We start from the raw sequence: 14705 nt of genomic DNA, 5'->3' as shown, positions 1-14705 counted from the left end.
TTTTTTTTTTTTTTTTACCTCTATGCCATTTTTTCTTCCTGTTTTCCCATTTTATCTTACTCATTTTTTTTCTCCTTATCTCAAGTCTTAGTTTCCTTTCGCCTCACTTCCATGGTTGATGGATTTATTTTGGCCGGGCGTGTATAAATGAGTGGGAAAGTGAAGAAATGCCTACAAAACTTAACACTTAATAGACATCTTCCATCCAGTTCTTTTCGGGTCCACTAGCTGATCAAATTTGGCTCTAAAATCAGAAGCAAGATTTGTTTAAATGTACGATAAATGCTGAAACTGGAACTTTTTATCGTTATTTTTTTTGGTTTTATAAGACTACAAAAGAAACACTGGCTGAGCTAATGACAGGAAAAGAGATGCACACACCCTTCTGGACTTTAACCAGGTTTGAAGGGATAACTTGGCTGTTTCCTCAAGACTCAATAAAAATGTATTTCAAAGAAATAGTGAAGTCAACTTGAGTTCCTTTTCTTTTGTTGTTTTACTGAGAATCTCTAATGACTAGATGCTGATGATCTCATCTAAAAATACAAAACCTTTTTGTACTTTTATCATTCTATTTTATTTTTCAAAATCTCTATACTATTATTTGAACTTGTACAAAAATTGATTTTCTTCTTTAACCTAAACTGTGACTCTGAGAGTTTTGCACAAGAATTCTAATGTGTCTCAATGTAAGTTAATTCATATTTGGTAAATAAAAAACCTTGAAATATCATTGCTTTGTTTTCTCGGAAACCAGTTTGACAAATCAAATGGCATCAGTGAAATCAATCATCGTCCTAAAAAAAGAATCAAAGCAACAATGCTACTGAATCTTAAGAGAAAAAGGAAGCTCAGCATGAAAGAGGGCCACTCACCTGTAAGTGGGGTCGGTGCGAATCGGAGTGCCGGCTTGATCGTCGAGAATTCACTCTGGAGTGATGAGAGTGCCTCAGTGCAGCAGAGGGTAGCGGCGGGAAGCGCTGAGGCTGACCCTGGCGGCTGAAGCCATTGGAGGTGCCGATGTTTGTGTGGTAATAGCTGCTGCCGGTTGAAGGCTGTTTCCTCTGAGTGGGAAGAGCCAGGGCATTTATAGTGGGAGTCTTCACTAGGACTTGAGGGACTCCGTAATGGGAGGTCCGGTTAGGTGCATCAGTGGCCTTGTCTTTGCTCCCCCTGTCAGTGTGATGCTGGGGTTCTGCTGAGTCACTATCACTTCGAGTCCTCCCTTTTAGCAGCTTAGCAGCGGCAGAGTTTGGCTGAAAAAAATCAGTGCATTAAGTTCTGGGCTTTGGGGGAAATCAAAACACTCTGGAAAAATTCTGTTTGTATCAAATCTCTGCTTCAGCTGATCAGCAAAACAGCTGTCCAAACAATCCCACTTATAACTACAACATGTTGGTAAGACGGGCTGAGCCATGCAGGCATGATGGGTACCAGTGGAGCAGAGAGGCAGACTCAAGCAGGGTTAATGCATTTTCACTCAGCTCAATTAATGCGTCTTCACGCGTGAATGCACGACACAAGGAGTAAAAAAATGCTGCGACTAAGGCTGCAACTTTAAATGCTTAAATGTGGCAAAAAGATATTTAGAAAAATGCCTTAATTGAGGTTTTAACCTTTATGTTTTAATATAAAGTGCTTAAATGTTTACACTAAATGAATTATAGCATTTTTTTATTACACATTTGAATTTATTTCACTTTTGACAGCAGCACATAGAAGTCCCTTTCAAAATAAAATACAATAAAATCCTCCTGCAGCAGCAGATCTACTTTTCTCCTTTCACCATCTAAAGCAAACATGATAATTTTGGTGTAGAATCCACTTTTTTATTCAATAGATGCTTTCAGCTTACTTCAAGAAAGAATCCCCATTAAATCAAATTAACCCATTATTTAGTCAAATCATTTACATTTTTCTCCAAAGCTGAAGAGCCACAATAAAGAGTTAAAAGAGTCTCAGGTTGGAGCACTGACTGAACTAAGGCATCTAAAGGGGTATTCATGCAAAAATGTGAGAATACTGAAATGTTTCACTAAAAAACTGATGTTAAAAAAGAGAATGTGGAGCAACTGTGAGAGCAACAAACAACTCTTCCCCCTCCAGCGTGGATGAAGCTGATTCCTTCAGGCAGAACACACAGAGTCAAACAAATGACAGCACGACAGCCAGCCAGCTAAGCAAGCCTCGCAGACCTGAGTAAGCCACAGTCACACGCTAATGAGCAGCTGCAGACGCGGCAGGACTTCACAGACGGGCTTTCTGCCTCGCTGCGTCGCAGGATAAACGGATAAATCTCATTGATGAAAGTCGAGGCTGCGTCCATTACATCAGTGACATCAGCCCACAAAAGGAGCTTACCTCCAAGAACTGCAGAGGACAATATCCAACTTTTTCCCCTAGTTTGGCTTCAACCCAGTGCTCATCCGCCTGTCTGAAAATAGTTAAAACGTCCCCCTGCAGAGCAGAAAGAAGTTAGAGAAATCGCCAGATGCTTGTAGTAGAGTGCGCTCGCTGAAGACAATGAGCTCCCCGCAAAGAAACTCTCCGAGCGCAGTGTTTCTGAAGACATGTGACATCAGCTCCCTCTGAGGCCAGCCTCTCAAACCATTTGACCACCTGCATTAAGAGAGAACCGCAGGCTCATGTGCGCTTTAATGGAGAGCACACAAGAACAGAAACTCTTATGTAACAGTGATCCATCAGGGTAAGTAACAATCTCTGCAGCTCCGGCCTGGGCCTTCAGCTCAGTTCTTAGCTCACAGTGAACAAAAAAGCTTAAGTCAAAGGAATTATAGTGTATTTCAGCACAACAAATCCACATCAAAAACTGTGTGTGGAAAACACTGTTTTAGCTGGAAGAAAACATCAGCTCTTCCTAGAATGACAAGTGATTTTTAATGGGTTTTTCTTGTTTGTTTCCTTGATTATACAGTTAACCCTTTATAGAAACACAGACACTTTCCAAAAATGTTTTACATATCATGCAATCATATATTAATTTCAATAATTAAATTCAAAAACTTTCATTGAACCCACAAAAACAGGATTTTAGAAAATTAGAATACTGTGGAAAAATGCCAATTTACTTCTCAGTTTTTTTCAAAAAGATGTAGATAAAGTTTATAATCACATCAAATCAATCAAAATAAAGTACTTTAAAATAAAATAAAAATGCAGAAATGAATACACTTTTCCATGATATTCTAATTTTCGGCTGTTCATTTATAATAGATCAATACTCTACTATATTTCTCAACTTTTCACATACCAATTATTACATAAACCACATTTATGCCTGATTAATAATTAAAATAAAAACGGATTTGTTAGATATTTGTTATATATTTAAGGGAATCAAAGGGGAAAACGCCACTAAAAGAGAGACCCCAAATTTACAAATGTTTGGTCTTTTGACTCCACCTGTAGCTCTTTCCTAGTGATATTTTGAATTAAATAAGTTTATATGTTTGCATAAAGTGGAATGTGCAAAGTGTTGTTAAAAAATAAGATTCAAGTCATTTAAAGTTCCATAATAGATTTTAATATTAGGTAAAGTTAGAAAAAGTTTGGAGAATGGCAAATTCCTAAAAGACATTGGACGATACATCAAGGAAGAATAGCTTTTGCATTTAGCAGGCATACTCCAGATTTGTTTTAAATTCCTAAAATTAAGGAAACATTTCTGTTTTTTGAATGTCAAATCTCAACAATATTGCATCATGGAAAGAAAATGTGACCCTAAGGAAGATAGAAATACCAGAAAGTTGTCATGATTGATGACACTAAGATTTATTCTCGATTTTCTTATCTTTTCTTGTCTTTTTTAAACTAAAATTTTAATTTTAAATTCTTTACAGCAGTATAATTAATAGCCCATACGTTTATTTGATAGCATTTACAAATATGTAAAACTACAGTTTTGGCAGCTGCATTTAAACATATTCTATAGTTTAGTAATGTTTTAATCAACATAGAATAATTTGGGAATTTTGCTTAAAATTAGTAACTTGTTTAGGTTTCTTTTTAGAACAGATTTCACTTGCATGATGGGACATTGGCAGTAACTGCCCAAGCTTGTCGTATATAACTGGTGTGTTTGAAGTATATGAACGGATGATCTTTTATACTTCTGGAATAGCAATAATGTGAGTGGCAGACCTTGCGAAAGCAGAGACAGTATTTATTCTCCTCCGTGTTGGTCTTTTCTGGATTGAAGTCACATGTCGCCCTGCAGAGAGGCACGCTGCGCTCACTGATGTCTTCATAGTGCCAGTTGTCGTCCTCTTTATGGCTTGGACCGATACTTTTTTCAGGATTGACGTCCGTCTCTGCTGATGCATCATCTTGTTGGTTGTGCACTGAGGTTCTGTGAACAGGCTGGGAAGTGAAAGGAAATCAAATACTAGGTTATTTGTGGTTAAGATGAGTCAGAATCTAGTAAAACATTTGGGCACAGAGTCAGCGAGACATTGGTTTTCTTTGATTTATTTTGATTAGCAATGATATACAATGAAATCAAATCTTATTTACCTATAAAACAATTAAATATATATAAAAAAATACACATTTTAAGCCCAAGATATATAATTATTGTCAAAGACAGACATGTTGACAAGTTTTTTTTTCTGACAATAAAACTCTACTTCTAGGATTTTACTAAAAACTAACAACTGTAAAAGTGATCAAATAATTATACAGCTTTAATTTAAGGTGGTTTATCTTGGATAGACACAAAATCCATATTATTGGTAAAATATACATACAATCTATGCATTTGATTTTCAATTTTTTGATTCAAAAACCAACATTGACTGGTCATGAAAAACAGTTTTTACATAGAATTAAGGAAAATTGGGCAAACATTCATTCATAAGAACAAGAATTCTCACACTAGACACTGGAAATAAATGGCTTACTGCCTTAAAAATGTTTTTCAGATTTCTGAAAGGGAAATAGAACCAAAGATTGAATGTGGATGTATTAGAAAATAAAGAGCCCTACCAGGTAACAGGTGTTAGACTGGGATCTCAATTGCTACCAACTCATCTTTGCCAATTGGGAATAAACTCCGCAGCAGAGTTACAGCATCCAGCTGCACAACCCTCACAAGTATTATGGGATGTTTTGGGCCCTCTGGGGAAGTTGTTCAGTTTTAACTAGCTGCTCTCTAATTGATCTGAGTCACTTAACCTTTTACTTTCATGTGTTTTACATTCTGACTGTCTAAATTCCATGCTTACAAAAGGATAATAACGCACCTTCTAGATCCACGAATTAAAGTGTTCAATCGGACTTATGTGAAACAAAAATGTCTAATGAAACTTTCAGTGAGTGGCTGTTGATTTGATTGAGCTGGTGTTTGAGAAGCAAAAGAGTTTCAGAGTCTGAGCAAAGATGCCCAAACTTCCACTTCCTCCAGCTCCTCTAACTGGACCCCAAGACTCATACAGCAGGTTGAATCCCCCGGTTTATGGGTTAGTGTAGAGCTGTGTGGAGTGGAGGGAAAACTGTTCTTTGAAGTGATGATTCAACTTTCTGTTTTAGCAGCCAGATTAAATAATTCCTGTTTAGCTGCATTGCACAGTTTGGTGCAAGAGCGATACTGAAAAGAGGCAAAGCTTAACAGTTTGGGCTCTTCCTTTTCAGAGGAAATCTTGATACCTGAGGGAACTAAAATGTTTAAACCCAGATAAAGAGAGATCGAAGATAAGAGGTAATCTATGCAAGATAAGTCAATAAATTAAAAAAATACAAAAAAAAAAAGTTTATTCTCGTGATCTTTCTTGGGGAATCCCACCTTTGCCCAATAGTCGCTGGGATAGGCTCCAGCATCCCTCTGATTCCAAAAAAAGTTTGAAGAGAAGTTTGGGAAATAGATAAAGGTTTGTTTTGGAGTAAAGTATGAAATGATGCAACCCAACATTAGAAGAGCTAGGACATTCATTTCATTATCTATCTTGATTTGAGTGACAGGACTAGTTGGAGCTAATCTCAACATGGACAGGTTTTCAGTCTGTCACAACACAAGCAGACAACTGCACACATTCCTAGGAGGTAATTTAGAGACATCCACAAACCCAAATAAATTATGCTAAAGTGCCCTGAGGAACCAATGCATGCACACGGAAAGTATGAAATGCAACCAGGATGTTCAACTGTGAAACTGTGAACAGCTGGATTAACCCCACCTTCAAGAAAATATCCATATTTTCTTAAAGTCCCACTCCAATCATCGTTTGATCTATTTTAAAAGTGTTCCTAGTGGTCTTTCAATTATTATTAAGCTGTTTTTAACAAAAAAACAAAAAAAAACCCTGTGTCCTTTTCTACGTCATAGTGCCTCTGAGTTGTAGGGGACTCTTGGCATGGAGAAAGTTCACCCTGACTTTCCATCATCCATCAATTAACACAATCATCCTCCAGCTTACAGCCCCTCACACCCCAAACCTAGCATTACCTGTGCAACAAAAACAGTGAGCAATATTGGAGTTATCCAGCTGTACAGTTTTGAGCCAAATGGGAGACGAGGAAAACAAAAAAATGTATGGATCTATTTGTCTGCGAGTGGATTCATCAGAATTAAAAGGAGCAGGGAGATTGCAACTTGTATATAACAAATATGACCTTTACAAATGGCATTTCTCTGCTCCTGATTCCTAATGATTTAAAGCTTGTGGATTATTTATTGGGATTTCAGTCAAACATGGACACTTGCATAAATAAGTAAATTATTGGCACTGGAAGACTTCCAAAAACTATTTTTTGAAAGGATATTAGAACGTGGAAGAGTTTTAGCAGCACATATATTGAAGGATAATCTCCAAGGAGTCTAAAACACATAAGGTGAATGTGAGGGTCATGCACTGACCTCACTGAGCTCCTGACCATCTCCCAGCTGTTGATCTCCGCTGCCTCTGCCTGAGGATGCTGCACGGTGGCCTCCTTGCTGCAGCCCCTGCAGCAGCTGCACGAGCAGGAGGTTTTCCGGGAGCTCCTGCACCGTCTTGACCGGGACAGGGGTGCGACACTCGGGGCAGAGCAGCTGCGCGTGCACTGCCTCCTGCCTGCGCAGGCAGGTAACGCAGAAGGTGTGCTGGCAGGGCAGGACCTTGGCTGAGGCGTCCAGCTGCTCCAGACACAGGGGGCATTTCAACAGGGCCGAGAGAGTCAGCTGTTCCATTTTGAGGGGTAAGTTCACCATACTGTGGGAGAAAGTTATTGTATTACACCTAAATGTATCAATAAAAACATCTCAGATTTGTGTCATATATCATTTATGAGTAAATAGCGCGATTTTCAACCATCTGAGGCGCGTGTTTACAGGTGTTCCTGTTGATTCACCTGGCTGCATACGTCAGACAACAACAGGAAATAGAAGCGCGCGCGAGCTGATGTTTGACTACTTAGAAAACAAAAAGTAGAATACGTGTCAGTAACTTACTCATATTCATCTGTCTTGTCTGGTGGAGGGGTTTTCTTAAAAGTCCACTTTTAGGGAAATGCGGGACCGCGGTGTCGCCATGGCGCTGCGTGATCTCCGTGGACGCGCCGCGCGCGAGAGCCAATGACGACATGAACCCGCATGGAAGCGGTCTGAGGAGTTCGGCAGAGGTAACCTACATTCATCAGGAAGTGTCTCGAGTTTCACACATTGTTTCTGCTGCTTCACGAGATTTGGAGGAAATCCAAAAACCTCTTAATAAAATCATTAAGACTAAGACTGAGTTGGTTATTAGTTTGAAAAGGTTTTGCCCTATTTTCAATTTAAAGTTCTGTCATTAAGTTTTGCAAGTGATTTATTTTCTTTTTTAAAAGTAGCATATAAAGTAAACTTTGAGTGCAAGGGAAGGAAAAGTTTGACAAGCGGTGGCCTATTTAAGTCTCCTTTGTGTGACATGATCGCCCCCTGCTGGTGAAATCCTTTCAAATCAAGTTGGAAATTATTTATTTCAAGCAATATAAAAGAAAATAAATGAGAGATATAAATGTATACATAATTATATCAAACTTAAGATGATTAGTTGCTATTTGATTGGAAAATTCAAAAATAAAAAGTAAAAAAGATACATATCCATAGTGCAAACACTTGTGTAAATTATGACATTAATTCATCTTAATTATAACTCCTAAAGATGCAATAAATGACACATTAAATTCATTAAATGTGAATTTTGTCAAAATCAGTTTTGCTAAAACATGAGTGGGAGGAAGCATAATTATAATCCCACCTTTTAAAGCTTTATTTAACTATTTTGCTTCATTTTTTTGACATAGTTTTATATTCTGGTCTGGAACTACAAATTAGACATGAGATCATTCCACAAATAATTATGCATTTCATAGGTCAAGCCTCAAAATGCAGTGATTTATTAGCATCAACAAAATTATTTCACAAAGGTGTAAATATTCATTATTATGTCGTAACAAACAGTTGATGACACATTTCAAAGTCAATATTGGTTCATTTTTTATAATCAATCCAGGACAAATTTGGTCAAAAATTCAACCAGTGTGACTCAGAGATAAATATCTGGTATTGAACAGTGCAGGTGCAGTGTTCCAGATTCCTTGTATTTCTTGAAAAATAATCAAGAGTTAAATAAAATTTATGTACAAGCAAATAAACAAGTAATCAAGAACTATGGCAAACGTGCTGCCATCACACTTGCCATCAAAGTGTGTAATGGCCCTTTTTTATCTTATAGTAAAATAAACCTACCATTTCTCAATCCAAATAGTATTTTCCAATTGATATAATCATTTTTTAAACATTTTATTAAGAGTATAGGTCAATCTGGAAAATGAACTGAATAGATCAATAAATCAATACACCTCTATTACAACAACATTAAAGAAATGTTTGTTAATGATCACAGTTCTGGTACCAAAAGTCAAATAAATAATTCAAAATGAAATCACTGCTGCACCTTTTTACCTTTCTAGACATGGTTACAGATTTTTAAAACCATCCGCATTTACTGATCACATGAATCCATTTAACCCTTTCATTCAGTTTAAGATGTCAGCTGCTCATTCCAGATCCCAAACTCCCAGTCCAGCATCCCAGGGTTAAATAATTTACCCACGCCAACTTTACACCTTAAGTTCGGGACATCAGTTTGAATTTTTTAAACAAATATGAATCTTTCATGTGCTTTTTCTCGTCAGCAGAACGAAGGGAATTCTAAAAATGTACAGAAGACTTTTACAGAGAGACTGAGTGCAACAGCAAATGCCATGATTTATTTAAATGCTTACGTCAGGGCTGATACCGGACCCTCATCACAAGCCTCTCACAGTTTTTTTGTACAAAGAGAAGCTATGACAAGACGCCGTTTTTTAATGGGGATGCTTCAAAGTGAAGATGATGGATCCCCTGTGATGCCTTTGAAAGTCAAGAAGAGAAAAAATGTTGCTTTTTAGAGGAAGTCGGTTCGGGAGTGCTCGGCCGGACCCTTCATGTTTTCCATTCTGATGTGGAGTCTGATGCAAGAGCGAGGGTCCTCCACGTTCCCTCTGGCCTGGCTGTGCAGCCTCTTAACATATCATGGCTTGCCCCACGTTTTTTTTCTTTTGCAAATGGAGAAGTACCTCCTTCACCAGCTTTCATGTTTTATTCAAAGTGCCGTCTTACTGAGAGTGCTTCTAACTCGCTGAATGTGATCTGTCTCAACACTGACTGTGTGTGTGTGAGGGGGAGATAGACGGAGGGTTTGGGGACTCTCTGCTCCTCTGTCTGCATCCCCGTTTGATCATTTGTCTGTTTTATAAGTGCAGATGGCCGACAGAAAGCATGGGGATGAGCTTTAGTGTGAACACGGTGTCGGTCACAGTGTTTAATCCTCCTGCAGCAGTTTGGTGGATTAGTCACAGAAATACTGCCGCATTAGGTAGGTGAAAGCCGCACAATTAATCCGAAAGGTTGGAGGCTGTCATAATTCCAGATGTTTTTGGGTAATAATAAGATTTGTGTTTTTAGGTGTGCGTGGATGACAGCTTCGTGGAGTCACAATTTGTGTCTTATTGTTAGGAGTGAGGCACAAAATCACACATTTTTGTGTAAAATGGTGATTGAAATTCATTATTTTTAAGATATTTTTGAAGACAGACTGGATAACTTTACTAGAATGTTTCCCAAAATGCTTAAGGTGAGGTTTGCTCTGCAAACAGTGCAGGAGAAACAAGAAGCTCCTGTCAGACTGGCTCAACTGGAACATCTGCAGCTTTGGGGATCTAGCAAGGCCTGCTTTTGTGTGCATGACATACCCAGCGTTTGTGTAAATTTTCCACTGACAAAAGCAGTCAACAACAGAGTGGCACAATAACACTGTGGACTGTTTTGTCTGCGAAAATCCACTAACTTTTCTGTAGCCGTGTTTGCCAGAAAGCCTGGGAAAAACCTTGGAAATGTTAACAAAAGCAAGTGCAGGAGGCGCTCCTTAATCACACTTATTTAAACATGTATATAAAATAGCTTTGCAAATGTTTCTTCTCTGCGCTCCTTCTCTGCCAGCAGATTGAATCCTGTAAATATTTTAGATTTGATAAATAAATGAAGCTAAGTCTTTTCTTAAATCTTGTTGGGTGGCACACAAAGACACTCCCCTGTGTGCACGAGCGTTTTCAAAATCGAACATTTTTTATCAAGAATCGTATTGCAAAACCTGCAACAAAATAATAATTTTAGCTACAAAGAAATTTAACGTACATAATGAGTCCTAATCATGTGTGAAGTGTTGATGTTAAACGTCAGCATCACTGAAAACATAACCCGAGGGAAGTCAGGTGGAGGGGAGGGATTCGAGATTTACTGCAGCAGCTGAAACACCTGAGCCAGATTCAACTGTTGCATGAAGGCGGCACCATGAAGTTTATCTTGCTTAACCACTATTATTTTTTTTTTCATACGCTCTGGCAGACATTTCAGCTGGAGATGTGCATGAGGGACACTAAAAATAGGATGCACACATCCCTGAGCCAGCTGTCTCACTCTTCACTGCCACTGGGACTACCTCTGCTGCTCCTCTCTTTCAGCGCCCAATGCTTCTGTTCTTTTTTCTCTTCATTCTTGCTTTCTTTATCCCCTTGATCAAGTCTTTGGTGGATGGCCGGTCCGGTGCTGGCACCAAAAACCTGTAAGGAGACACTGCATCTACCCACTGCAGGCCCAGTGTTCAGACTAAAGTAGAACACTTGAACCTTTGACTGCATAAGAGAACTGGACCGAGTCAGTGGTTCAAGTTGGTCTGAGTCAACTACAGTCACCAATCAAGATCAAGCTTGTTGGAAGTCTACACCCCCACTATTCAGGAGAATCTGTCAATCAAACCTTTTGAACGTTCCATGCAAGATCACATTGAGGCATCTGATTGGTCAGTTTATAACTTATATAACTGTCGATTATGAAAAAACAAAAAATAGGATGAGCAAAGACATGTTAAAAATAAATATCAGAGCAAGTATAATTATTGATTGATTGTTTATTTAAGGCAGAGACAGCATATATTGATAAAAAAAAATAAAAATGCAAATATATAAGATTATAGCATTTTCCATCTTTAGTTCCTTAAAAAACGTTGATAATCTCTAGTAAAATTACATCAGTATAGAAAAGGTAAAAGACAACAGCAGAAACAGAAACAACAGATGGAGTTGTCAATTAAAAAAAAACAACCAACAAATTCACAAAACATAGAAGCAACTATTAGGAAAAAAAGTAGAATAAAATGAAACAAAAAATAGGTAAATAGATGTGACAAAAAAACAAAAACATAGCAAAAAGACAATTCTGACAAATGTAGAGACTGAGTAATAGCTGTTTATTTCTCAATAGAAGTCAAATAATATAATAATATAATGTTCTGAAATGCATGTGTTTTTAAGCTTACAGGATGTCATGTAGGTCAAATAAAAAAATAATAATAATTTATACTTTTTCTGTTTGACAGATTTAATATTAATTTTGTAAGAAGATCATTTTTGACAAAGAATACATTTTTAGTTTAACGATCTTAAATAGTCTATGGTAAATATGGTAAATAGTAAATGAACAGCAGAGGTAGAGCAGCTGGTTTCATCCTCTGACTGAACCTTTCCTTTAACTTTTCCACTTTTATCCAAGTGTTTTTATACCACTGATTACCCTACTTCTTATTTTACTATTCAAACTCATTATTTTATTTTTTGTTTGTTTGTTTCAGACTTCTTTCCGTATATGTGTTAAACCCATGTCCTTCTTTTAAAACATCAATTTCAAAATAATTTTCTGAAGTCAAACATGACAAAGAAAAGGAAACAAACCTGAGAGGATCTCTGCAGCAATGGAACACTGATAGTTTCATGCAAACGTTTGGACATGTTTGGTTTGGAAAAAAAACTTTAATTAAACTAAAATAAATAAATTTTATAAATAATTAAGAAATATATCTAAAAAAACATAACTGATCTTTAAAAAATGAATAAAATGTCTTCTGCTTTCACAGAATATCAAATGATGGTGTTTTTCTGTGATATGTAAAACAGGCAGTTGAAGCAAAGTTTCATAAACATTTTATAAAACATATTTACAAAAAATTGACATAAATATCTTTTTTACAACTTCAGCGTCCACCACACGAGTTCCAGGAAAAATGAGCATGCAGCATCCTGGGATGATCGCTGACGCAGATGCGATGCTTCGGATTTGATACGTATCCTCCTGTGTTTTTATCCTGACTTAGAGCTGTTTATTGAAATTTGCAGTTCCCAGCTGTTTCTTCTGCAAACAGCTGAGTTTTGAATATTCTATCTGAACAAACAATTTCATGCTGAGACTAAGAGGAGAAGTAGGAAAGAACCGAACAAACTTCTGACTTTTGTGCTTTTCTGGTGGTTTTTTTTCTTTTAAAAACAGCAGGACAGCTTTTATTCTTTAAAGGTAAGCAGTAAACATTTATTCTTGTGTGCTGCTGTACTGCAGAACATCGGAAGCACGTAAAGAGAGCATGCAACCTCAGTCCTCGTGGATGTACATTCCACCGAGCATGAATAAGAAAAGCGTGCCCTCTGTTTATCATCCCCCAAGACTCTACGAACAGGAATATTCTCTTTGGCTAAGTAAACTCAGTAACGTGATTGTTCTGGCCCGCTGTCTGTGCACGGATGATGAAAGTAATTCACATCTGCAGTTACTGGCTGGGTTTCTTTCACTCATCCGCTGTGGAACAACCCCCCCTCAATCACAGCCTTTGATGTGCTTTTGTGTGAATCTAATTCCCATTCAGTAGGCAGATACATGTGTCACATAGTTAGCTCACTATCAGTTATGGAGGGAGTTGGAGCATTCAGCTCCCTTTCTCTTCATTGTTATTCATTCTCACTCAGTGCAAACACAAATCTATATTCAGAGCTAAAACAAAAGAGTTTCACCATTAATAACCGGCTGAGCCGTTTAGCACCGTGTGATGAGCAACATGACAGCTGAGGATTGGAGGAAGCAGGTGAGTTTACAGTTGGAAAAACTGTTTTTTTAATGTTTTATTTCCGGCGGAGTTGATTAAAATGCACAAGAAGTCTGACTGTTCTTTGACATTCTGTGATAAATAGTGGATGGTGTTACGTCAGGGATGAAAAGTGTGTCAGCGGTGATTAAGTTGACACCGAACCGCATCTAGAGGCCAGATCAGGGCTCCTGTTAAACCATGAATAAAACTTGTACGGCGCACACAAAAAATCCAGAAATGTCACCAGTCCCCTGGAGGGGTTTGAACATTTGCTCAAGGCTTTCTCTCTTTCTTACACACACATTAACACACACACACATTCAGTACCAGCTCACACTGTCGGGTTTTATTTTTAGTTCTGGTTAAGGTGTTGAGTTTTTACCACTTTTTAACCTATATTATATCACTAAATACAAGAAAAAAACATCAAATTGCCATGCAATTATTGCAATTATTTTGCATTGAGATTTTTCTCTTTAATTAAAAAGTATAGATTCATATTTCAGGTTATAAAAGCTTTTTAATTAAAGATTCACTCAGATGAAAACCATGTTTTTGGTGTTTTTAACATGTTGTTGCATTTTTATATAAAGTAAATTAAGCTTAAAACAACATTTCTGAGCATTTCTTTGTTGAAATTGGAGTAAATCAGGAGCACATGAAAAAAAGTCTGCTTGAAAAAGATTGCAAAGAAACTACAAGCTCCCTGATCCGCTCCATTCTGATCCATCCACTTGTAGACAAATAGATTCATGAACGTCTTTGTTTTCCTCATGTGTTGCATCATTATGCTAGGTTGGGGTTTTGAGTGAGTGTATAGCGGTAAAGAGCGTAAAGAAAGGGGTGATGAGGCTTACAGCAACATCCTCCAGGCTCCTGACTACAGTACCCAGAATGCTCCAACAATCCATCAATCAGTGCAGCTTTGTGGTTTGCCAAAGTCGTACTGAAACATTTGAGTGTTGTGTACCATGAGATAAAAAAGCACAACCAGAATTCCTAATTAAGTTACACCAGATTATATAGTGGATTTTCTTTTTTGGGAAAAAAAAAATCATGTGCCATATAGTCTAAATACTCCAGTAAGGGTCACTCAGTCAGCTCTGATTTAATTTGGTGAGTTAAATTTACAAAGTTCTTACTGAGAAGCAACACAAACTTGACATTTTGCTACTTACTACTACATTTTCTGCATTTACACAATCCTATATAATACAGGGC

General features: G+C 37.5%; 1 protein-coding gene across 1 annotated transcript in view; it reads right to left on the bottom strand.

Annotated features, from left to right (window-relative positions):
* Positions 1-7633, bottom strand: part of sh3rf2 (SH3 domain containing ring finger 2) — a 20564-nt gene extending 12931 nt beyond the window's left edge. Inside the window, exons 1-5 of the mRNA XM_024282833.2 lie at positions 7445-7633; positions 6872-7205; positions 4162-4380; positions 2362-2457; positions 876-1256 (exon numbers count right to left, since the gene is read on the bottom strand). Coding sequence (XP_024138601.1) covers positions 876-1256; positions 2362-2457; positions 4162-4380; positions 6872-7204 — 1029 coding nt within the window. The 5' untranslated portion in view covers position 7205; positions 7445-7633. The remainder of the gene's footprint in view (positions 1-875; positions 1257-2361; positions 2458-4161; positions 4381-6871; positions 7206-7444) is intronic.
* Positions 7634-14705: the final 7072 nt, after the last annotated feature.

The sequence above is a fragment of the Oryzias melastigma genome, linkage group LG10, assembly GCF_002922805.2.
Source record: "Oryzias melastigma strain HK-1 linkage group LG10, ASM292280v2, whole genome shotgun sequence".
Classification (NCBI taxonomy): domain Eukaryota; kingdom Metazoa; phylum Chordata; class Actinopteri; order Beloniformes; family Adrianichthyidae; genus Oryzias; species Oryzias melastigma.
The sequence above is the reverse complement of the archived record's forward strand: the minus strand, read 5'-3'. Positions and strand labels throughout refer to the sequence as shown.